Genomic DNA, 25,755 nt, shown 5'->3' with positions numbered 1-25,755 from the left:
GAAGTGCAAACAAACTCTAACCATGCTCACAGCATGACACTGATGAAAGAAATGTGAAAAAAGGAACTTACTTGTAAAAGAAATGTGCAGTGCATGGTGGAGGATGAGATAATGAGGATGGAAAACAGAAAAACACCAGCTCGGGTGAAGGGTGCCTTGGGGAATGTGAGAAAGCTATGACCAGGCCTCTAAAACATTTCACTGTCATTTTGTGTGCAAGGTATAGCAAGTCTTGCGAATGAGGTTTTTCCCTGCTGGGATCCTTACTGAATCCCAGAAGGGTGCATTTGGTTGATGTAGGGATCCTGCTGTGGAAAAATTATCAATGGTGTTACATTTCATGCTCAAATATTGCTTTTTTCCCTTCTAAAGCAAGCAATTTTGTGGGTACATCCTGGGTACTGTCTGGGGGTGCATGAGCAACCTTGCGGCCAAGGGAGCAGTGACAGCACAGCACTCATCTTGGCCCAATTTGCAGTGGATATTCCAAGAGCAGTTTCCTTCCTTATTAATTCCTCATTCGTTATAATGTAAATTTAGATTATTAAACAAAGAACTGCATTATTTCCATGGTTGTTTCACAACATTATTATTTATCCTTTTGGGCAGATAAAGGAGAAGTAGAGGCATGTCTTTGCCACCCGGTGGTTGGTATCATATGAAATATAGACATGGTCACGTTTGTCGAGGCAGTTTCCTCTTCACTTCCTTGCTGCACAATGAGTGGTGGCATTTAACTTATCAAGCATCTGGTTGCTTGTTACCAATGGGTGCTACAAATTTTAAGGCAGAATGCAGACCAGCTTTCTTTAAAACTTGAGAAAAAGAGGGAATAAAACTAAATGAGAGTTTTCATTTGAACTTACTGTATTCATAGAAAATCTTGTCTAGGTTGTATGTTACTTAGGACATTGTTGCAATCTGTTAAAAGGAGGCCAAACATTATGTGTCTTTATACATGGCATAAAGCTCCTTAAGCTGTGAATGTGATAGTTCAGTAGCAAGCAGTTTCAAGTAAGAGGCTGAATGTATGTTTCTTTTTCTGTTGACATTTAAGAGTGAAAGAGACTTTCTCTGCTCGCTATCCTGTCTGTTGCTAAATATTAGCTTGTTTTCTTATATCAGGAGGGAGACAACAGGTTACTGTTGTCTCAACCCGGTGTATGTAAATATTTTGGAAGAACAAATAGCCTGTTTACAGAATAAAAAATACACTTCAGTGTAAAGTTTCCTACTGGGACAATTCTTCAATTTGTGTGAATGAAAAAATAAAGAGGAAGAATTCCATACCTAAATTTTCAAAGGCGTATCATAAATTCTCATCAAATTGGTGGTTATGTCTCAGAAGCAGTGAAGTATGAAGAAAACTTGGCACTAATTATAATAGCTCTTAGATGTTTGATATTTTCTTATTGCTGTATTGTTATTCTCTCTCTTTTTTTATACTGGAAAATTCATTAGTAGACTTGCTGTACCATTTTAAGCATTTTTTATTACTTATTTTAGTGTTCCAGTGAGAATATAGCTGTCTTTTATTAGGTGTTTTATTCTGCCTAAGTGTCTGATGATTTCCCTACTAATTACAGCACTTTATTAGAGACAGTATCTGATATCTTTTAAGGTTTTCTGTCTATTTTTGATGGTCTGTGACACTTATGCTCTTGCTTCTTGTAACTTACAGAGTTGGCTTTTGGGAAGCTTAGTACTACAGGTTATGTTGACTTCACCATTTCGTAATGTCAAAGCCTGTTAATTGAGCAACTGTGATCTAGGTGGCATTTTGTAGCTACATTTTCTATTCCTCTTTTTAGTCAGAAAAGGCATATATAACAGGCTCACAATTGTGTCTGTTTTTCTTCAGAGGACAGAAAGCTCTTCCTCTCTTTTTATTTCTTTTTTGTTGTTTTGTTTTGTTGTTTTTTTTCTTCTGGGAAGAGGGCATAAATAACTTCAATTCCACTAAACCTCTCCCCACAGGGCTATTTCAAGGCTTCCCAGCAGCATACACAAAATTAGATTTTCATGTCCGAAGGATCTCTGAGGAGGTAAAATTAAATTTTACAACAGAATGGAAAAATGAGGGAGATCTGAGAAAAGAATGAAGGCTGGGAAGGGATAGCAAGAAAGTGGGTGGCCTAGGTTAAGGGTTTTATTGTCTTGTGTGTCATTTTGAGATCCGTGGTTAGATTATAAGTTTTTCTGTCATCTCATCTGCTTCCCTCAGATGTCTCCATCTCTCTAGTGTGTGCAAACCCACTCCCTCATTTGGGGGATTTCTGACTCCCCTTTCTCTTACACGGTTGTTAAGTTCTTCCCCTCTTTGCAGCAATTTTGCCCAGCAGCAGCTTGTTTTTACTTAGTCCTTTCTGTCTGTTGTTTGGGAAAAACCAGGCTTCTGGCTACTGGGATTGGTGAGAAAAGTGATAGATGTGTGAACAGTGATAGCTGCTTGTTGGACCTTCATACATGTTTATCTTCTTTCTTTCTAGTGCTTTATCTGTAGCAGAAATCTGTGAAAAGAAGAAAGCAGAAATCAGTCGTTCAGTATGAAGAGATCCAGCCATACTTTTCAGTTGTCTGTAAATTGGCCTGTATTGTGTCATACCTGGATGTCTAGTGGCATCAGAGTATCAGTCAATGTACTCCAGATGTCTCTAATGCATTTTGACATCTGCTGGTCCTTTTTAAAAATGGTTAGAAGATCTGATTATAGAACATTTCCAATATCATCTCATCTGTCTTGACAGCATTAATTTAAATTACTGTGATATCCTTTCTGTCTCTGTACTCATACATTGTGTGTAATGTAAATAATAGAATTTTCTCTTGCTCTGCTTGCTTACTTTTTGTTGCTATTTTTGCTATGATCGTTTTCTACTTTTTCAGTAATAGTTAAATCTCATATGTTCTCCCTTGAATTTCATTATTCATCCTCTGCTGATTATGCTAAAAAATTATCTCAAATGCTGTGCTTAATTTTTGCCTTTAGAAAGCAAATTGACTATATATATTTTTTTTTTTCTCTGAACTGTTTTTAACGTCTTATATTTGCTTTTAAGATCACAGCTGATGCATGTTACAGGCTTTTCTGCACCTAGTATTGCTGCAGTTCTTTGCTTTGTGCTCCAGGGGGCAAGAAGCACTTTGTTCTGTGATCAAGCAATTCCGAAATTTAAAGTATGAACACAGGGTAAACACTGTGGAAGATGGCATCATAAATAGATGGGAAGGACTCATATTCTGCCTCCTTTGTCTGTCCAAATGCAAAGCTGTAATAGTCCTTCATGATCGACACTGCAGAGTTAACCCAATCCTTTTAATAATCCCTGTAAGAAAACTGGTTGCTATGGCAACACATTCTATGGTACCACTTGACTGTCAAAATAACCTCATGAAATATCTTGCTAAGAATGGTTTAGGAATTGGTTTAAAATAAAAAGTAAATAAATCCGCCTTACTTGTGGCTAGATATGTGAAGTCTGCAACAAGGGAACAAATGTTTCCTACACGGGAATCAGACTAGTGGAGACAGATCTATCTGGTTTCTCACCCCTGGTGAGTGAGCTAACATAGAATTTAGAAATATTTATCATGCTTGAATTAGTGATATACCAACCTGCTATGTGCAAAAGAAGTTAGCACGGGGTCCAAAGGCTAAATGAACCCCAGGTGTTGCATGGTTTATTAACACCTGTCTGTCCAGTGTCTCTGCTTTGCATGCCCCTTCTTGCAGCATACTCCACGTTTCTTTATTCTGTTACCTAAAATAATCTGCAGTTGAGTGGGGTTTTGCCTGTTTGTTTGTTGTTTGAATATAGGCCTCATAACAGTACTCTATTAACAGAGGTTAATAGATGTGGTCAACCACTGTTTTGAGCAGCCTTATGCTGGCCACTCAAAAATCCAATCCCTTCTGAAGGATTGCTTGAGCAAGTATTCCTAGAGATAGAATTTGTTATCTTAATATTAGATGGACTTATTAAAGAAACCCCAAGAAGATTAGAACTGCTATTACATGTACTCCAGTTTAACTATGGACAAAATAATTACCTGTGGCATAGAGATCAGGTGCAAGTAAAATTTTGCATTTTTTTTTTTGTTGTGGCTTTTTTTTTAACATCATATTTTAAAAATCATTTGTCACCAGTTTTGATCTCCTTCAGGAGAAGTTTCCATGGCAATTCATTCAGTTGAAGTGAGCTATCCTATGTAGGAAAATAACATAAATAAATGGATAATGTTTCTTTCAGCTGTAATAAAAAAGATAAAATACCAGTTTAAGCAAAAATCAGGGTTATTCCTTTATCACTGAGGCCTGTATGGAAGTCTGAATGCACACAACTCAACACCTTTTTTTTCAGTACCTTTCAGGCCTTCTAGTTTGTGGGGGGGGAAAAAAAAGACAAAAATTTTTTATATATATATTCTTTTTGTCAGCCAAGTATGCTAACGTGCTTGCTATTGGTAAATATCAAATAAAAATGGAAACCTCATATTTTGACTGTATTTATGTTGTTTGTTGTTTTTTCCCAATGAATAACTTGAATTAATCCATGCAAATGGAATATAATTCAATTTTTGGCTTCTGAACACAACAGATGACTATTAAAGCAAGGTACCCGTAGTTCATGCTATTTTCCTATAGAAGGGTAGTGCATTTTTAAATAACTCAGAGCTGTTCTCAACTTAATAATGATAACAATAAAGCAAAATTTTAATTAAAATCAAGTCAAAATTGCTAATTACGTGATAACAAAGAAAACAAACATGTATTACTATGTTCACTCAGGTTTAAAGTCTTTCAAGTTCTTTTTATTAAGTGAAATGTTTCTTTACCATATGTCTCTCTTTAATTTGAAAGTACTGCTTCTTTTTGCACAGAGGCCTTCTTCAACATGTTTATCTCCGAGAGAGGAAGAAGAAGATGATGGAGGTGAAAATACTTGTGGTCCTTCAGGTTTATGGGAGGCACTGACACCTTGTAATGGATGCAGGAACCTCGGATTTTCCATGCTTGCACAGGTATATGTTTACCTTTTCATCCTAAAACTCAGTAATGGTGGAATAGCTGCTTAATTTCTTCTCTACCTCACCTTATAGTCATTTACAGGCTTCCCTTATCTACTTCAGAATTGTTACTTTCAGTCTTCATTTTAACCTCAAAATCCAGTCCTGAAAATAAATATTGAGGTTCAGTTATCCTGTCTTAAGCCATTTTTACAGTTATCCAGCTGTCTTTAATATTGAGACTGTTTGAAGATTATTACCCCCAGTTTTTATGTTTCATAGCTTTCTCTTCTGATTTAATGTGGCAAGACATTTTACAGTCCATAGTTTCCTTTGGGATAAGTTCTCATTTTTTGACCAGCTGCTAATTATTGTAATGATATCTCAGCTACTTTCTTTATCAAATTAATTGAGGACATCATAAATAACTGAATTGATGTAAGAATATAGCCTAAGTCTTCTCTTTGAAGATTATGTAAGTTTAAAAAAAAAAGAAGTCCCCTAACATTTTCAAATACTCGTGATAATACTGGGAACAAAAAAAAATGGGTTATATACTTGGGTCTAAGTCCCAGCAACTCAGAGCAGACTGGTTTGCAGTAACCACCAAGGCATGCCAACAGCTGTGTCCTCAGCAAGTGATACTGTTCTGCTACAGAACAGGATGATGCTTATGGCCGCTTTTGGGTCTCCCTTGTTCTTTCCCTGCTCTATAGCTTAGCACTCTAATTTCTGTTACATCTTTCCTGAGCTTTTCTTGTAGCATTGTATAGAGGTCTGCCAAATTTCTATTTAGAAAGGTCTGTTTTTTGGGTTGTTTTGTTTTGTTTTTTTTTCAGTTGCATCCTTATTTGGCACTGTGTTTAATGAGCTTTGTCAGAATCCTGTGTACCAGACTGGAATTACATATCCTGTCTCACCACACTGTATACACTGTTGCTTTTATATCATGACTGTACCTTTTATTCCCCTTAGTCTCATGAGACTTGCACCTGTTTGAAGTCAATGCTAAGGCTTCCACTGCAGTCAGTGGAAACAGGATACGGCAACTAATGTACTTGAATAACAATGAGCACTGTCCTGTCTTTTTATAAGCTGCTTTTGTACTCCGTTCCGCTTTCGGTAGCTGTTTTCTGCTTCAAACTATCTATCATGTCAGACATTTGGCAAGGTGTAGAGCCATTGGAGCTATCCTGATTTACAATAGAAGCTCAGTAGTTACTAATTCCTTTTTTATAAATCTATTTTGAAAAATAATTCTTAAATGGAACTTTTTTTTCCACTGAGTGTATATTAAAAGAAGTTTAATTATTGTTAAACTGTCCGATGATTAACATATGGGTCATTTTGGAGTGATTTCCTGATTTTTAAGAACCTTCTCTGTTCCTAGTTTCTTTTTAACATAATATATATAAAAATGTTATAGAATTGAGGAATGAATTTGACAACTAGTATGAAGTTAGCCTGGTTGGTATGTCTCCCACTGTCTCTCTCTCTCTCTTCTTCTCTTTCTCTCTCTGTTTTCTCTCTCTCTTTTTAATAAAGAGATTAATTTCAAGAAGGATGAAAAATTTTAGATTACTATTACTATTAAGACTACTAAGCTAGTATGAGTAATTCAGTTTTAAACTGAACTGCTCAATAACTCATCTTCCTTGCTCTCAAAACTAGCAACATTCTTAATTATGGCTATTAAAAAAAACCGTATATTTAATCCTAATTCTTCTACAAAATGATATAATACCTTTTTTTTTTTTTTTTTTTTTTTAAGATGGAGGTAGAGGTAGTATTTGGTTTCTATTATTTTTCTTTCTTATACAAGAAGCAATAAGTTATGTAGTGAAAAAATTCAAATTTACAAGTTGCTGAATTTGGTTGAAAAAGTGGTTTTTCATACTATTAGCTCATCAGTGGGATCTTCCAAATTTAATTCAGATTACAGCCAAGATTATCTTATTCATAGGGATCCAGAACACATGCTTTTTTATTTCAGTGTTTAGGGTAGGACCAGTATGTTGAATTGGCTTGAAGAATCGTGATGGATATAATCTACAATGGCATGTTTTAGATAAAAGTACAAAAATATGCTTCTGATAATCATGTCAATACAGTACCATGACAGAAAATGCAGATTTCATCGTGAATAAGGTGAAATAATTGTAGTTGGCAGTATGTCTTCATATATATCCTCTATTAAAAAGACTGAAATAGACAAAAGGCTCTGTGAATTGCTCCTAAATACCGGTGACAAGTTTCTTTTTCCTGATCTCTTCTAGTTAAGAACAGATTTTGCAGCTATGTAATTAAACTCCTCTTGCACATCAAAGAACAAATATGAAATTGATTCTTGGTTTGTATATACAGTAAGAGGTACAGTGGCAAAGTGAAAGTGAATTTCTGGTGTGATTATGACAGTGTCCATATGCAAGCTAATAAGCTGACAGCATGCAGTATGCCAAAGAAAAGAGCAGTTGTCTCCTTGACAAACTTGATTTCTTTATTGTAGTTATGAAAAAGGTCTTGGCTGGAGATACTTCTCACATGCAGGGTGTAATTTTTGTCTGTACTATGCTGGGAAGTTTCATTTTATTAATGGCTATTATATAAAGTTGTACATAAATTGTTTCATAACCTAGTATAATAGCATAAGCACCTCTCTAATAGCCTCACCATTGGTGAAGACATGGAAGAGCTTGAAGTAAAAGTCTTCCTGCTTTTTTAGAAGCTTCAGTGTTTTAGAAGTTGCTTAATTCTACGTAAGAATGGAACAGTTAATCAGCTTCATCCAACCCTCAAAGCAATCAAAAACCAGACCACAAGGATACCCAGCTGGATTCTAGGAAACTGAAATGTAAATGACTTTTTATTTTAGCAGAGCATGAATTCAATCTGTACCTTTTAATCTTTTAATTTCTGTTAGTGTGTGGCTGCTTGGGTGTTTTTTTGTTTTTTCCCCAAAATTAATCTTTCTTTTTAAGCAGAAATTCCATCCTTTGTAAAACTGATAAGTACATTTTGGTAGAAAACACTGACTTCCACAAATGAGTATTTTATACCTGACAGGACCTTTCTTAGGAAGGTTCTATATTCTGTAGCTGTAAGTTCAGCCTGCATAGTTGAATAACTGTTTTCTATAAATTTCAGAATTTCATATAACCTGGAATATACACAAACAGAATTAAAACAAACTTCAGAAGTTTTAAATATGTAGACCCTGTAAGTTGTATATAAACTACTTTTTTGGCACTCCAAAATTTGAGCATAGCAGGCTTTGTTGGGAACAGTTTAGTGTGCAGTGAAATTAAACTGAAACAGAATTTTTACAAGTTTCTTTTTTTAGGAGACAAGGTGTGGTGCTGTTAGTTAGGAACCAGGGCCAGATCACAGTTATGAGGTGGATTTGAAGTCAAGCTAGTTTGCAGGTCCTTGGCCAAGATACAGTTGTTGCAATGTTGTGGCAAAGTTAGAGACTGGCTCTCTTGCAGATTACCTGAGGCAGGAACTGAAGGCCCAAGGCTGAGCTGAAACGAGGCAGCAGAAAATAAGACCAAGAAGAAACTCTTACTTTCCGTACATTTAATATATAGATTTTCCATATCAATGTATAAGCATATTTCATCTGCTTTTATAACTACATGTCTTGGCTAGCATTTGTATAGGTAGTGTTCTTCCATAGACTCTTTTTGTGAAAATTCTCAGTGCTCTGTGCTTCAAGGGCAAATAGGGTTTGTGAAAAACTAAGTTTGTAGGCCTTTGTAATGGTGTGATTGTGTGGCACTGAAGTACAGGAATAACACTGGTAACAGTGAGGGATGGGCTATGAAGCACTGCGCTTGTTGGTATACTGCAGGCTCTCAGTTGAGGAAAGTTGTAAGAAGCCATTCAAACAGTTTGTCAAGTGCATTTATTTACTTTATTAATTGGTTAAGGGGTGCAAGGTGAGTGGAAAGAAATAAGAAGAGTTTGTTTGTCTTGTTTGCTCATTAATAGAAACGTATCTTGTTCTTTATCTTCTGTTCCACAGAGCTGGTTAGTTTAGTATTCAGCTTCTAACATGTTTATTTCATAAAGCAACACAAACATACTATCATTTTCTTTGGAATAAAACAGCATTCTCCAAAAGAGCTAAATTCTGTGGTTTCCATTCCATTTTGGTTTTTTTTTTTATGGTTTGTGTACTCTGCGTATTTCTCTGCTGAACAGGTGAAGTTAGCAGGACTTGACATACACTGATAAATACAGAACTGTCTGACTTGTCAGAGAGATGGGTGGTACAGAGTCCAGTGTGAACACAGCAATATTATAAATTTAAAATAAACAATCTGCACAACTTAGTCTTGACAGCCATGCCAGCATATTTTCCTAATTGTGATATAAAGTAATTTTGAGATAAGGTAGTTTTAGCTGTGTCCCATTTAGGAAGCTGCTGGATCAGCTTGACTGCATTGTCTCTTGAATATGTTATACATATAACTTAAAAACCTCACAGTTATTCCCTGTGTTTGATATGACAGCCAGCTAGGATCGCCACATGTGTTTAACTATTACAGCATAAGAGTAGTGTCTGTTGAGAGAGGAGTACTGTTTCTACAGAGAAAATGGAACTTCAGTTTAAACCTTTAAGCATGAATCTTCTTGTTACCAGCTGCCAGGAAGCATGGTTACTTACAAAAGAAACAGATAGATATGGAAATATTACTGAAATATTTAAAGAAGAATTGCACTGCTCAGTTAATGTCAGATTTTCATCTTTTTACTAACAACAGAGTGGGAAACATTTGCACTTTTGAGACTGAGCTGTATGCAAAGAATTCATGGATTGCTATAAATAGGAACTCTTATCTACTTTGTCACAGGTTCTTCTGTGGAAATTTCTCAAAAAAATATATATTTTGGATTAGGAGTGGAAGATGAGAAAATGGGCTCCAGACTGCATTTATAGCTGATTAGCTGTAGTACTGTTTCTGTACCAGCATAAATTCTGATTGGAATATTTAGAGTCTTATTTTTATGTCATTTTAAAAAGCTGTTTCTAATGAGGAGGAATTTTCTATTGCCAAATGGAATAATTTTCCTATTTCACATGCATTTCCCTGATAGAAGCAGTTAAAAGTTGGTTCTATAAAAAAAAATCTGACAATAAAAATTATGTCACAATTATGTTTAAAATCACAAGGACAGTTCTGGATATATAAGAGATGAACAAGGAAATTACATAAGAAACAAACTCAGTTTTCACATAGATACCAAATAAATTCCTAGAAATGTCACTGGTACTGTCCAGAAAGAAGTAACATGTGTTTCTATTGGATAATATTAGTATTGGTGAACTTATTAGGCATTATATGTTTTCATCTTAACATATTAACTCAGCTTGAACTTATATTCTCACTTGCTTCTAAAAAATTTTATAGATTTTAAGGTCAGAGTGAGTGTTGAATTTACTGTTCCAACAGAGTACAGAGAAGGGACCATAAAAGAGGCAGTATTTCTCCTTCACTATTTAATAAGAGAAAACCAGAATGCATATTTTTAACTAAACACTCTTGGCTAAAGTATCTGAATAAAATGTACCCAAGAGGTTGTGTGCCATCCTTCAACTCCATAATGACTGTCTCTCTCAGTGCATTCAGTGGTAGAACATTTCAAGTTAGACTGGTAAGTAAACTAATTTGGCAATATTACTTGGCGTTAAAGTTCACTAAAATTAGAAATAGGAAGTCTTGAGGCTTTACGCAACTTATATGTTACAGAGAAAGGAAGATGTTATCTTGTGTAGTGGAGTACTAATTTGATAAATGATCACAGAATTAGCAAGGTTGGAAAAGACCTAGAAGATCATCCAGTCCAACCATGATGGCATAGATAAAGTAGAGATGGAGTTACCTGCTGGATGGATCCTACTATAGCAGGCTGTTTGGGTTGGATGATCTCTAGAGGTCCCTTCCAACCACTACAATTCTGTGATTATCTTTCAGGGACCACCATTAGCCAGGGAAACATTGGGGGACAGCATACCTGAAATGCAAATAGCCACATTGTTATGTTTGTTTATTATTTTTTCCTAAGGTTTCAAGCCTTTAGGTAAAAATAGAGTTGTATTTTCCTAATTTAATATATTAAAATTGTGAGTTTATTTAAATTGCGTTGATGTAGAAAGTAATATCCATTATTTCTGTTAAACTCATGATTTACAGTGTTGTCTCTTCTGCAGTAAACTGAAGTTTCATTTGTAATTTCAGGAACATGCCACCCACACACTGAAGCAGCTACTGAAAAGTGCAGTGTGCATTATGCCTAGAAAGGATCAGCAGGTGATGATTATATCCTGCTGAACAGTGATAGGAAATAAATATATTGGAAAAAATGTGGCTTATTTTAGTGGTGTGCTACCCTTTCTGATTGTGCTTTAAGGAATGAAGCTGAGTATTTTGTTCTTGTATGTAATAAGAAACTACTTAATTTTCAATATAAATTTCCAGTTGCTGATGACTTCAGATGTCTTATGGCATATTCATTTTTACTGTACTAGTTGTACAGTCTGGACACCATGGCACAGGTATATAATTCAACCAGAAATGTTGTAATCTACTAATCCTTAAGTATTTTCAGAGCTGACTGGTCAAGCCCAGAGCATCCTTGATAATGGTTTACATAGGTCTGTTTTGACTGAAAAGTTGGTTGAGATGCCTTCCAGGAGTCTCTTCCATACACAACAATCTACATTTTATATTTCTCTATAAAATATTAGAAGGGTGACCTCAGACAAGCTCTATTTTTTGCATATTTACTAATGACTCTGTTTTCTTAATTTTTTAATTTGCTGTCAAAGAATGGCAGTTCTGACCAGCACTGCGTAAGTTTGGACTCTGTTGGTCTGTGTCGTGTCTTGGTATGATTGTGAAACTTCAAAATTAAACGGGAAAGACAGAGAAAGAGGAATCAAACAAAACCGGAAGTGCTGATTTATATATCAGAAGTCATCTGAAGTATCGTTAATCATGCTGATTTTTAAGGCAGGCTTAATAGCTGTTAAAAATATTCCAATGAATGTACAAGTTACTGCTGAGTTGTATGCCATCCTGCTCCTAAGTAAAATGAGGCACAGTGAAGTACTGGAAAGATCTTAAGTTTGGTTTGCAATTTAGTGGTACTCAGAAAATAACTTTAAAGGAATGTTTGTGCTTTCAGTACAGCCTGACAAATTAAGGGGAAAGAGAAGAAAAATCAACTTAAATTGCACAGCAAATGGATAGAAATAGTGCATAAAAATAGTTTTGTACATGAATGAAATTCATCTTTATATGAAAAACTTAATGTTAGACCTTCAGCTGCTTCATGACAGAATTATTAAAGCACTCTGTTGAAACTTGAATACTTACTTAGTCTGCCCAAAATGGGTTTACTGTTCAGTATTTTGGAATAAAAGTCATGATGAATGCCTTGTATTTGTTTCTCTAATAGTAACAGGACTTTTATTTATTGGTGGTGTACAAATATGTTTGATAACTGCTGACAAAGTATTGCTGGAAATAGAGAGGAATTCTTTTGCTTCAGTTTTTTATTAATAGGGTAAATCATGTCTTCATACGTCAGTGAGAATAAGTCCCTGAAGAAGTTTGTAGACTTGATAGAACCTGATTTCTTTCTGAAGAAAAGATCTGAAAATAACTTTACAACCTGTTACTGTAAATCCTTTTCTACTGTACAAAAGAGATTGCGTGCCTTGGGTTTAATGTCGTGCCTGACTGTTGTATTTCACTGAAAATTATTTCTATTATGAATACCTATTATACTGAGGCTGAAAGTGAGATAAACCCTGATTCAACAAATTAATAAAGCCTACTTAAGCATAAGCATTCATTTTCTTAATCCCATTTGGGCTTCCATTTTTCAGGAGACATGTATTCACAAAAATCCAAACTCAGTTTAAGGCTAAGGATTTCCAGCAATCCCAAGCTGATTTTGAATAATTGTTCCCAGTATTTAGTAATTAATATGAAATCATGAATTGCAAGGCAAACAAAATGAAATTAATGATAGTCCACATTTAAGATAGAAGGTGAAGGGCCTGGAGCATCTCCCCTGTGAGGAGAGACTAAGTGAACTGGGTCTGTTTAGCATTGAGAAAAGAAGGCTGAGAGGGGATTTGATCCAGGTTTATAAATACTTGAGGGTTGGGGGCCATAGTGGCGAGGCTGGTCTCTTCAGTAGTGCGTGGGGACAGGACTAGGGGTAATGGGCTGAAACTTCAGCATAGGAAGTTCCGCACAAATGTGCAGAAGAACTTCTTTACAGTGAGGGTGACGGAGCACTGGAACAGGCTGCCCAGGGAGGTGGTGGAGTCTCCTTCTCTGGAGATATTCAAGACCCACCTGGATGCCTATCTGTGTGACATGGTGTAGGGAACCGGCTTTGGCAGGGGGGTTGGTCTCAATGATCTCTACAGGTCCCTTCCAACCCCTACAGTTCTGTGATACTGTGATAGAGAAGGGAAATAAGATTACATTGCTGTATTTTTTCATGATCATGTACTGTACTTTGAATTTGTTCAGTGAAATGTGGTCTGCTAATTCTGGTAAAAAAGTCTTTCAACCTTCTGGCCTCCACAGAAAGACAATTCAGCTTGGAAATGTGAAAGTCGTTTTTTAATGTTTTTCTACCTTGAATGCTAGCACTCATTTGTATTGCTATAGAATATAAATGCTCAGTTCACATTCTAGAAACAGTAAACAGTCCCAGTATCTTGCTGCAATAAGTAGAAATAACAGTGATCCTTTCTATAATGTAGAGAATAATTGTTTTTCTTTGGGGAAAAAAAAAAAAAAAAAGAGATTAAAAACAAACAACTCTTATAAAAGTTTCTCCCTATAACCAGAACAATCCAACAAACATTTTGCAGAGTTCTTCAGAATAAAGGATATACATGTGGGGACATTTATGCCAATTAGCAATTTGACAATAATGAGTTGACTATATAATTTCACAGGTGACTTCGATTTTATTACATCCTAGTTTTCAATTCACAACGTTTTATACTATGAAAAGGGTGAATGAAAATAGAATCTCTAAGGAATCTTTAATTCCATTTAATTCTACCAACATTTGAATTTATCATAATTAAGTCCATAACACTCAGGTAGTGTTTTACATTCTCTTTTCTCCTTTAGCACACTAGCTTCCTTTCTAGTTATCCTTTATATTTGAATGATGCTCAAGTTCTATATAGACAATAAGCTTTTTGAGTAAACAATTGTCATCTGCTTGTATGTGGAGAGTGGCCTAAGTCCTAATTCATTCAGACTGATTTTATAGAGTTATTGTTTGTTCATTGGAATGCATAAATATTAATGGCAGAAAGTTCATTCAGAATCCCATCTGGGAGCTTGTGCTCTCTGTATTAATGAGAAAGGGTAGATATCTCCAATTCAATTCATTGCAATTGATTGCTATTTTATGTTGGACAAGGAGCCACTGCAGTTCAGCCAGAGAGGTGAAGTAGAAGGGTGCGTTTGACTACATACCTGGCCTTAGAGCTGATTTTGTGTGTAAATTAAACACAGGAGCCCTTACAGAGGATGTACAGCTGACAAAGCAGAAGGTCTGCCTGTGTTCCTTTCTACCCACTCTTGAGGATAACCAACTTAGTCATCTTTCTTCTGAGAACAATTACTTCTCATTCCAGACTCAGAGACCAAAGAAGAACTGCAGTTTGGATTTCTGTTGGCTAGGATGTCGTTTTCAGTCTGATTCAGGTGTTTAAGACCCAGAAATTAGTTCTTTCTATAATACATGCAGACTTTTTGCATTATACATTTTTTATTTTTCTGACCAACTCTGTTTCCTCATCATATAACAGTGAAAGGATCTTGAGTTTTCAAATTTAGATTAGATGTCAGGAAGAAGTTTTTTATGGAGAGAGTGGTAAGTTGCTAGAACAGGTTGCTCAGAGAGGTTATGGATGCCCTGTCCTTGGAGGTGTTTAAGGCCAGGTTGAATGGGGCTCTTGACAGTCTGATCTAGTACTTGATCTAGGGAAGGTGGCACTTGATGATTCGTGGGGTCCTTTCCAAGCAAAGACATTCTCTGATCCTATATTTCTACGATTCTATGAATTCTCTGTAACTTTAAGCATTTACATTGACATTCTGAAGCGGAGTTATGCAATTATTGAAATGCGTAACTTAAAACATTAGAGACAGTAGGTAAAAGAGTTTTATGTACTTTTTAGCATTTTGAGTGAAACACTGAATAGTAGTTTAATTGTGGAGGAGAATTGAACAGCATTAATGGAGAATATCTGCAATAAAAGCTGGGCTGGTAGGACTTCATATCTGAGGTGAGATTCTTGGATTCTGGCTAAAGAGAAGTCAAATTTTCTCTTAGGTTATTTAAAACAGGAATATTGCAGTGAAATTATAGAAATCAGAATAAATGGCATGGGCAGATACTAAACCTTTTCTTAAAAATGCACAGATTATTAATTACGAGTTAGGAAACTGAGATGTTAAAGCTTTCTTGTGAAGAAACTGCTGCTCATAGTGTCTCTCCTTTTTGATTTTATTTGCTCTCTAGTCAAGTCAGTTTGCCATTCCGGGCTTATTTTCTGCTTCAGGTTAATAGTGAAAATTACTGTTTACACAGAAGACAAAGGATAATGGTTGAAAAGTAAAAGATCGTAGGTTTAGATTAGATAAAAAGAATTTTGCTACCAGAGAGATGAGGCACGGAACGGGCTGCCCAGAGGAACTGTGGGTGCCCCATCCCTGAGGGATGTTCAAGGCCAGGTTGGACAGGTCTTTGAGCAACCCAATCTAGCACCATGTATTCCTGCCAGTGACTGGGGGGTTGGAACTAGATGATCTTTCTAACCCAAGCCATTCTGTGATGTGATGAATCTATGAAAATATTATACATCCTTGTCTACCTAGATATACTCAGGTCCTCTGTCTCCTCCAACTCATAATTTACTGGCACTATAATTAACAGGAACTATATAAAATACGAGAAAATTCCAACCTGTCTACTTAACATAAAATAGTGAGTGGAGGTAATTTCATAACATTTTTGTTTCAGTGCTTTTCCAGAAATACTGAATCTGCTTCAGGGTTTTTGAATATTTAGTATTTTCTTGAGAGATTGTTTTCCCATTTTTTTAAAATTTATTTTATTATTTATTTATTTATTTATTGGCTGTTCCTACAGGAGGTGTAAGACTGGAAAACCTTAGTACAGTTTTGATCGGGCAGGAGACAAAATTTTCTTCAGAGCTGTACTAAGCCCATGGGTCTTTCAGCCATGGAAAGCATGCTGGCAGAAACGTGAATGGTCTTATCTAAAGGCAGAATTCTGACTTCTTATTCACTCACTAATTGCATATTTCACACCTACTCTTTCTCAGACACATCTGAAAACATTAAAGAAGAAAATATTTCTTTTATTCCCTTAGGGAAAAGCAATTTAATGGTGACTTTAAGAAAAAAATATAAATCATGTGATGCTCATAATCAGTGAATGTTGTTGACTGCGTACTGCTGAGAATTCTTTAAGTCAAGAAGTCTGCCACTCTCCCTGTAAATTCTTTTCTGATGCAGTCCTTTTCTTAAAAGCAAAGCAAAACAAAATCCAACCAACTAACTGTGGAAAAATCTCTTCATTTTTATTGAAAAGAAGGGGTCTGATTATATAACAAATTGAGACTGCATAAAATGTGTCTTCATAGCTACCTTCAAACTGACTGTTGACAAATTAAACTCTATGCCTAACAAAAGTACAAATGCATTTATTGATCTCTGTTAATGTGGAAAGCTGTTTCTTTCCTCTCTGACCATAATGTCAGAAGAGCCTTCTTCCCGTACTTCTGTGTGATTTCAGTTTGAAACTTACCTCTTGTAACTGTGAGATTATCTTCCTTCATATTCTGATGCATCACCCCAGCTCCTCACTTCCCAACAGTTTATTGTATCACTTACTGCAGAAAGTGGTGTCTGAAAATAAAACGTTTGTATGGGCCCTCCTTCATATGTGAAGGCCTATTTATGAGATGATAAAATGATACTGGAATATTTGACAAAGACTAACAAAGTGTTTTTATTATTATACTTAGCAGTGCACAAGTATATTTTTCTTTTTTTGTTGTTTTGTCTTGTTGTTTTTTTTCCTTGCTTTTTTTTTTTTTTCATCCTGATTTCCCTAAATTTATAGCAATTTGAGATAAGTGCTTTTGTTTGTGCTAAGGAGAGAGTTTAAATCCTAAGCATAAGAGCTAAGCAACTTTCAGAGAAGCATTGTTTCCATGGAGCTGAGATTTAGGCTCATTTTATCTGTTTAATGTAATAACCTTCCTTGTACATTTCACTATAGCTGGATATACAAACAAGACCTTTTTTGTTTAACATTGTTAATGAAAAAACAATGGAAAAAATGGAAGGATATTTAACCTGGAAATTTCTTTCTAGTTTTTAATTGCATTTTGTTCAGCTAAACTAAGACTCATTCATTAAACCAGTTACTGCATTATGCTACATTGTCACACATGGCCATTAGCATTTGCATAAATGAGATTATTTAGACCTGCAGTACATTCTTTGTCATAGTGAGTTATTTATTAGAGGAATCATCTGCTCTCTTTCATGGCCTAGATGTCGCATGCATAGGAAAATGTGTTGCATGACTACAACAATCTAACTTCATTTGAGATTCTGAATATCTGCCAGAGAAAATTATGAAAATCCTCCATAAAATACAGTGATATGCTCCTGCTGCTGAGGTTAACACTGCATTCATTATGTTCACAATGTACCCATATTTTCAGACAATTTGTAATTTGGGCTACATTAGCTAATTTTATATTGTGAAACTTTGTAGGACTCTTCAACTCTTAACAATTGACATTATCAGACTTTTCATATGAAATTTTAGTTTTTAAGCAAGAGATGTGAAAATACACAATTGAAAGGAGAGGATAAAGCTACACTGATGGTGCCATGGCAATAATAAAGCTCATTTTTTCTTGAAGAGAAGTTTGAAAAAGAAAATTCAACTTTTGTGATTGGTTTCTGGAAAAAGTATGCATTGTCTTTATTTTACTTTTCTAATAATAATTATATTATTAGATATTATTATTTCTATTTATTATTAGATAATATTATTTCTAATAATAATTATATTATTAGAATATAATATATACAGGAAAATAAACCTCTTTTTATTTTTTTAAACAAGCATTTTTGTCAGCTCTTGGGATGACATGCTGAAACTTTATCATGGGGGCTGTTAACATGGCGGTTGTTTCTGGTCAGAAAAAATTGTTTTGGTTAACATTGGACATTCAGTAGTACTACAAAAGCAAAGCTATGATTTCAGGTGCTTGCAAAGAGGGTAAAAAAGACTACTCTTAAAATCTGTATTATTAATACTTCATGCAACCAGAGAAGATCCTCCGATGTGATAACCCTTAAATGAGATTACTGGGGATTTTCCAAATTTTGTAATATATCATGGAGTGAACCTTATTATCTATTCTGTGACAAATTACATATTCAAGTGTTTCTAGCTGTCATAACAAGGAACATTCATCATAGTTGATTCATGAAAAATGATTCTAATTACATGATACTATACAAATGGCTTCTGTTAAATTATTTGAAATAGATAAAAAAGAATTTTTATAGCCATAAAATTACAGTAATATTACTGCTTTGTTTCAGTACAGGGTAAGTCAAAATAAATATTTCTCTATCTAATTGTGGTTTTGAGTTATAATGACGCAGGAAATATTTTCAGTGATTTATTTTCAGTACGTTATCATTACAAGCTCACACAACATTGCTTCAGTTTGGGCATTCTACCTACCACCTGTGTCAATAAACTATCCCAATTATCTTCAGTCATTGTTCAGAAGCCTCTTTAGGACTTCTTTCTTGAATGAATTCCTGATTCATCTCAGCAACCTTTGTGACTTATCAAGAACTGTGGGACACATGAACTGTCCTGATTAGAGAATATTATATAACAGTTTATAAACACTGAGAAATAACAAACATGGTAAATACGCTCATTGCTCAGTTTCATGCTAGCTTTAGGCAAGCAGTGCACTTAGGATCAATAATACTCCAAGGTATTATTAATAGAAGTACCATTCTATCCTCCTAAATAGTGATCAGGTAGAATTTAGCCTACTATTGTGGAAGAAATTGCAAGATTTTGAATTTGAATGGAAGTTAATAGCTCTGCATATAAAAGATGATATCTAAAAGTGGCAACTACATCACATTCTTCTTTTGTAACTTTATTAAAATAGTTTTTCCATTAAGGGTTTTCAAGGAAAAAAAAGGGAAAACATGTATCATGCCTCTAGTCTACATCCATTTGCAGCTAATCAGTGATTACAGCCTTAAAGTTTTCTGAATTATCTGTGAGATCATTGAAACTGGCCACTAGTTATTCTGTGTATTATTATTTCTAGAGCAGCAATCTTAACTTACTTTTTAAAGTATAAACACTCTGAAGGAAAACATATTCCACGTATTTTCTAAAAAACAACAAAACAAAAACATCTCAAGCCTAGTTTAACTATTTTTTTCTAATCTGTATGATTCTCATTAGGAGTCTTGCATTAACTTGTAATGAGAGTTAATATTTAATGACATCATTTATTGATATTTGAGGCTTATGTAAATTGAGTTGTGGTAAGTTTTTAAATAACAAGATTGATTGTGGCCTTCAACTCTGAGTAGACAAGACTCCAAGAGGTCAAGTCAGCTGTTCATAGTTTTGGACTTTTTGAGTTATAAAGAAATTAATAATTGTTAAAGCACAACTTATCTGCATGAATTGCCACTGCAGAGAAAGGATGAATTGTAGCAGATGAGATGTAATGGAATATCCTGTAAGAATGGTTCTTTTTCTTCCATTGTTCACCTGGCAGCCATGTCTGACTCAGGTGTGTTGTTCACTGTTCCAGGGGAAGAGTAAACTTCAACTAACCTGATTTCTGCACAGTAGGAGATAGATAGTATGAAAAGTAATTCCATTACAGATAGATTATTTCTTCTTGACAGAATGTCAGTTCTAATTAGATGCTTACAGAATATCTATGCTTTTCTGTTCTCAGGTCATACAAAAAAATTATATGTATTGCTAATATCATACTCTTTGAACATCTGTCATTCAGACACATTCTTGTAAGGGAAGTAAGAGAATCTAGGAGGTTAAACCTTGGCAGAAACTTGGAGAAAAGGCCTAACTCAAAATCTTGTAGTTTTTGAAGTAACACCCTGAGTACAGAATACCATTTTCACTTGTTTGAGGGCTGCTCCAAAAATAATACCTCCTATTTTATTATGTTGGCCTGTAATGTGAGAGTTAGATGTTGGTGGTATGGCATGCAACACTTGGCAGTAGAGTGGCAGTCTTACAGGATGGTGTCTGACATGGAAGTGCCTGCAAAGCTAAGGTGTGGAACTGAATTAATCCATGCAGAAAAAATGGCAACTGTTGACATTCATGGACACTTACTGAACATTTATGGAGACCAAACAGTGGAAGTGAGCACAGTGGGGTAGTGGGATTCGGCAATGGCAACAGTGGGTACCCCCAGTTTGTGTAGATTTTTACTAGTGCAGCATGCAGGCTTTTGTTAATTGCTGAAAAATAGCATTTTGTAGCTGAGAATTTACTGTATCAAGTAACATTGTGCTTTTTGTGTCTGTTGTAGTTACCATCGAAATAAATAGGAGGTCTTACTTTTGGAGCAACCTACATATATAATCACTTGGAATCATCGTATATATTTTTTTGAAGCAAGTTCAGTCCTGCTGGCCAACAGTCACATCCTATTTCTTTCTGTTTCTGTTCTCTAATCTTGGATGGGTTTTTAATTACAAATAAGATATAGTAGACCATCAAGTATTTTCAGAAGAGACCCTGTTTGCCAGAGATTTCTGAGTGAAAGCATAGTGTTTCCCTTGCTCGTCTGCAACTTGAGCCTCATATTGCTGTTTTTTATATTATAATCTAATTTATGTTTTAACAGTGTGGACAACTCTTATACTTTCCACACACTTTCAACCTTTCTCTCTTTTTCTCTTCACTCAGTCAAGTATACATCTTTATCTATTCAACTAAATACTTACTTGAATTTACCCAGCACAGTATATTACTTTTATAAATTTTAATTTCAAATAAGAACTAATTCTTAGTTCCTTACCTTAGTGGATAGTCAGTTCATTTGCCATCTTCAATTTTTTACAGAAATTTGAGATTTAATTATCTCTATTTTTTAAAAAACTAAGATCAGATTACTTTGATATCAGAACTAAAGATTACTCAACTATGATGGAATTGTATTTCTTTAAGAGATTTTTTGGTACAGATAAAATATCTAAGACAAATGTAGTAGAATTATTGTAGAATTCCTGCACATTGCAGTGGGTGTGGTGAGACAACAGAATCGATATTAGTGAGAAGATTGCTGAGGCTTTCAATCTTAGAAAAAAAAATCACATTGCTTGATAATATAATTTTATGTAATCTGCTAACATTTAGCATGGATTGGTTAGCTTAAACATTTCTCGAATATGTTCAGTGCCTATAAAATGAAGAGTGTGTTACAGCAACCAGAAGAGTATGTTGCCTTCTTCCAGCAATGAGATCTTTCTATTTGTCCTTTTTGCTACATGCAATCTTTCTTAAGGCTTAACATCTTCAGTTAAATATCATGTGATAGAATTCTAGATGATTTCATTGTGAGCTTTATTTTGACTCTAACTTAAAGTTCTGCTTGGTTTGCTATTGTCATATTTACTTTTTTATGGAGAGTGTTTATAAGAATTTATTTGTCAGTGGTTTACATTCCAACCATTTTCCTGGCAACCACTTCACTTTTGTGTATCTGTCCATTTTATTGTATCATACTTGATTTACGTACAGTGGTTGACATTTCCAGACACCCATATGCCGTGTATATTTAGGATTATGTCTTTGTCTATACAGTTCCTTTCTGCTGTGATAAAAAAAAAGTCACGAGTCCAGTAATGCTGTTGAGACTTCATGGTATATTCTTAATGTTCTGAAGCACAGACAGTCTGCTTCATGGACAGTTCAGTATACCACTAAAACTTATGGCTGATGCCTTTTTTCCCTTCCTCAACATTTCCTAATGGTGGGAATACTCTCTTTGTATAAATGTTAAGAGACTTTGTGTCATTGTTGCTCCTCGTTCAAATATACGGAAGTAATTCATGTTTACATCCTGGGATTTTGCATAATCAAAATACAGCTTTCTGTGAATAAAGGTATTTCTTTAAGTATATATATGTACTTTGCTACAAATAAAATAACATTTAAGCAAACAAAAAGAAATGTTCTCATTGTTCAAGCATGCAAATAATCATTTCAGTCTGTTAAAATTTGCATTTCACCAGAATGTGGTATTTAATTTGTTGAATATTAAACCCTGCTTGCCAGCTACTGAACCTCGTTGTTTTCCTGTCACCTGAGAGATCTCTCTCTTACCTAATTATTCTTTTGCATTTCAGGAATCATATTCAAAGAAGAGAGGTTATGCATTGGAAGCTATACCCTCTGTACCTCTGGATGCAGTTCCTTCAGAAAATGACAGCAGTCTTTGTGATTTTATAGACATAGCAGTGACCAAAAAACCTTGTTCTCTAGAGATAGCAAGAGTATCTTCCTCAAGACCAGGTAACTTACCAAATAATCCTTTACCTAGTCTATGGTGTAAGCGTAAAGCAGTAGGCATAGAATGTCACCTGTTTATATTTTTAAGAATAGAATACTGTATTTACTTATCTCAGCATGATTATAGCTTTCAGCAAGCAACCATAAAAGCTTAATATCAGAATAAAGATTAATATCAAAATGCTATAGGAGAGAAAATAAAGCAGAGGTTTAAATAATTTTATAGATAAACTGACAGAGACTGAAAAAAAAAAAAAAACCATTAAAAAAAATTTCTTTAAGCTCAGTAATTTGCAGTAAGCTATTTATCAAACTTAATTTCTGTTTTTTAATGAAGTGCTTAGCAACAACATTATACAACTACTTCAAAATTTAAAGTACTCTGAGATTCCATGTTACATAAGGGAAGCTCTGCTCCCTTTTGGAAAATGAAGCACTGAAAAAGAATTGATAGAAATATTAAACAATACTGAAATATCTTTTCTGTTTGGCAGACTGTTATTTGTATTATGCAGGTTTGAACACTGATTATAAAACAATAACATTACCCTGAGTCAGATTAATCATATTTATAAGGACTCTGTTTACTCTGTTCTCCAAAATTAAATGCTCTCTTCCCTTACCCTTGTATGAACTCTTCATTAGTTACCACCTGGTACAGGAATTTCAGAATGTAATAGTTTCACTGAAAGTAACTGGACAGGGAGACTGCTTTGACAAATTAGAGTTCTCAACAACACAGACCTATTTGAAATGGGCTGTTGATTTTTTGACTTTTGCTATCTTGATTATGTATCATGATTTGGGAAATACACAAGAACGACAGATGATTATTGACTAACATCACATTATATATATCGCTTTTCTGCCTAAGTGGAAGCACCTTCTTGATTTCACAGTGAATTGGAATTGGTAGAGTGAGAGATCTATATCAGACATAGAAAATAAGGGCCAAAAATCAAGCCACAGCTTTGGGTTTTGCCATCTGAGGTAGAGTGGAGCATAACTCCCACCTCTTCAAAATGCTTGGGCAGTAACAGGCTTGAGAGGATCTGTATTATGAACAATGATCGAAGAGGTAGCATGAAATGGGATGACATCCCATTATGTAGGTGCGCCAAACAGACCAGAATCTGACCCAGATGTCAGTATGACTACTCATGTAACTGAAACTTTACTTTGCTGATTTTTTGGCTTTCATTATATAAAAAAATAGCAGATTGTACAGAACAGTCCTTAACAATGTTATTGTTTGTCATTCAGTCAAGAAAGAAAATGCCAGATTATCCTTGTTTTTCTGACTTGTGTTAGATTAATCACCATAAACATGCTTACTGTGATGGGAAGATTGCTATACATTGCCTCAGCCCCTTAAATTGGCTGAGGGCGTTCATTATCTTCTTCCATAGTAATGGGGCTCGACTGCAGAGCATTCCACTGTAATTAGCATGAAAAAATGCTGATAGACTTTTCATTAGTTAAAACACCAGGCTGTAGAAATGGGCTGTCTGATGAACACAGATGTTTTTCATAGGCATAGTAAGTCCATTGAAATAAAAATAAAAAACAGATGCTAAAAAAGACACTTTTAGACCATAATATGAAAATACGTATGGTTCAAAATAAATGGTGTCAGAAGCCCAGGGAATAATGAATGAAGTTGTGAGACATCCGTGAGGGCAACCATCGACTTTGTGACATCTAACTGGTTTAAGCTAGCCATAAAAATGTACGATAATTCTTCCTATCTTAATTTTCCTATATACCTTTATGCTCTGTTCCATGGCATTTAATTTGGAAGAACATTTGGCTGTATAGGTGAGCAGATTCCACAGTGTGATTTTATTTTAAGCTATAAACACAGTAATTATCTAACGGGCATGGCTTGTAAGTTGTATAAGTCTGTAATCATGTCAGCTGTTATCTTACACTAGAGATGACCCAAATGAAATCAGCCTTATCACTCGCAGTTTCAAGCTATTTAACAATATGCATAATCGTATGTGAATGTCAGCCTGCTACTTTAGTTCATGCACATTTATTGCTTGAATAAGTTATGTATGATTACAGAGATCACTCATTTTAAAACAAGGATCTAATTTGCATTTTTCCCCCTGAATTTCCCTATTTTTGTCTCACTGAGAGTTGCTGACTTCGTTAATACTCTTTTTTTGTCAAACTGCTGTACTATGTCACATATTCACTTTAGAGCATGAGGCAGCGTTTTTGAACATGAAATTGCATTTGTCAGTCTCTTTTCCCCAGGTGGGTGGATGCTCTGATGAACCCTCCCCAGTGTCTGGGGTATTACTACTTCTTGACAGTGTAAGTGTGACTGGCTGAACTCAGTCACTGAGTTCTCCTTTGCTTTACTGAGAGGAAAGGTCATTCTGGCTGGCCTTTCTAGCTGCAGAGCTGCGTGTTGTAGCTATTACCTGCCCTGCCAGCAAAGTCCTGACAGGCTGGGAGTAGTCACCTTACCTGCAATCTACTCTCTGATCTACTGGGGAAAATGAGAGTCCAATCTGTAGATCTCTGTATTATTTTAGATTTTCTGAATGTTATTCCTGAACTAGCAGAGAATAGCACTCCATGCACCAAATGGCAAATGATTGGTAGCTGTAGAGAATAAAACAGGAGAGAATAGAAACAGTTTGTTACTTCCATTTCTGAAATCCTGCATTTTCTGTCTGATTGCTTGCCAGAAATTAGGTTTACGTAGTAAGAACAGCTTTTATTTTTAGTTTATGCTGGCAGCTAAGACAATGGCTTCACTTTAGGAGTGGTTTAAGAAAAGGGAAAAAAAAGACTGCCCTTGTGTTTGGATTCATGTAGAGTTGTTTTCTGTTTCTGCAGTAGATTGGTAGAACAAGGCTGACAGTGTGTGACAGAATCTCTGCCATAGTTTCTCTACTTTTAAACTAGCAGTTAAGAATTGATAGGAATATTCTTAAATATTGAACTTGGACACCGTTTTTTCTGCAAAGTAAAAAATGAATTTGCATTTAAGATTTTGTAAATTGATCTCAAAAAATCAGCTTCATG

The 25,755-nt window shown here is 35.1% G+C and overlaps 1 protein-coding gene across 8 annotated transcripts in view; it reads left to right on the top strand.

Moving 5' to 3' along the window:
* The window catches only part of ANKS1B (ankyrin repeat and sterile alpha motif domain containing 1B), a 393,719-nt gene that overhangs the window by 90,712 nt on the left and 277,252 nt on the right, over positions 1 to 25,755 (top strand). For all 8 annotated transcript variants that reach the window (XM_032444024.1, XM_032444026.1, XM_015858789.2 and 5 more), the window contains exons 9-10: positions 4,882 to 5,022; positions 22,548 to 22,713. In XM_032444024.1, the coding sequence (XP_032299915.1) occupies positions 4,882 to 5,022; positions 22,548 to 22,713 (307 nt within the window). The remainder of the gene's footprint in view (positions 1 to 4,881; positions 5,023 to 22,547; positions 22,714 to 25,755) is intronic.

Source organism: Coturnix japonica, chromosome 1 (genome assembly GCF_001577835.2).
Source record: "Coturnix japonica isolate 7356 chromosome 1, Coturnix japonica 2.1, whole genome shotgun sequence".
Classification (NCBI taxonomy): Eukaryota; Metazoa; Chordata; class Aves; order Galliformes; family Phasianidae; genus Coturnix; species Coturnix japonica.
This window is presented reverse-complemented; position numbering and strand designations above follow the sequence as displayed.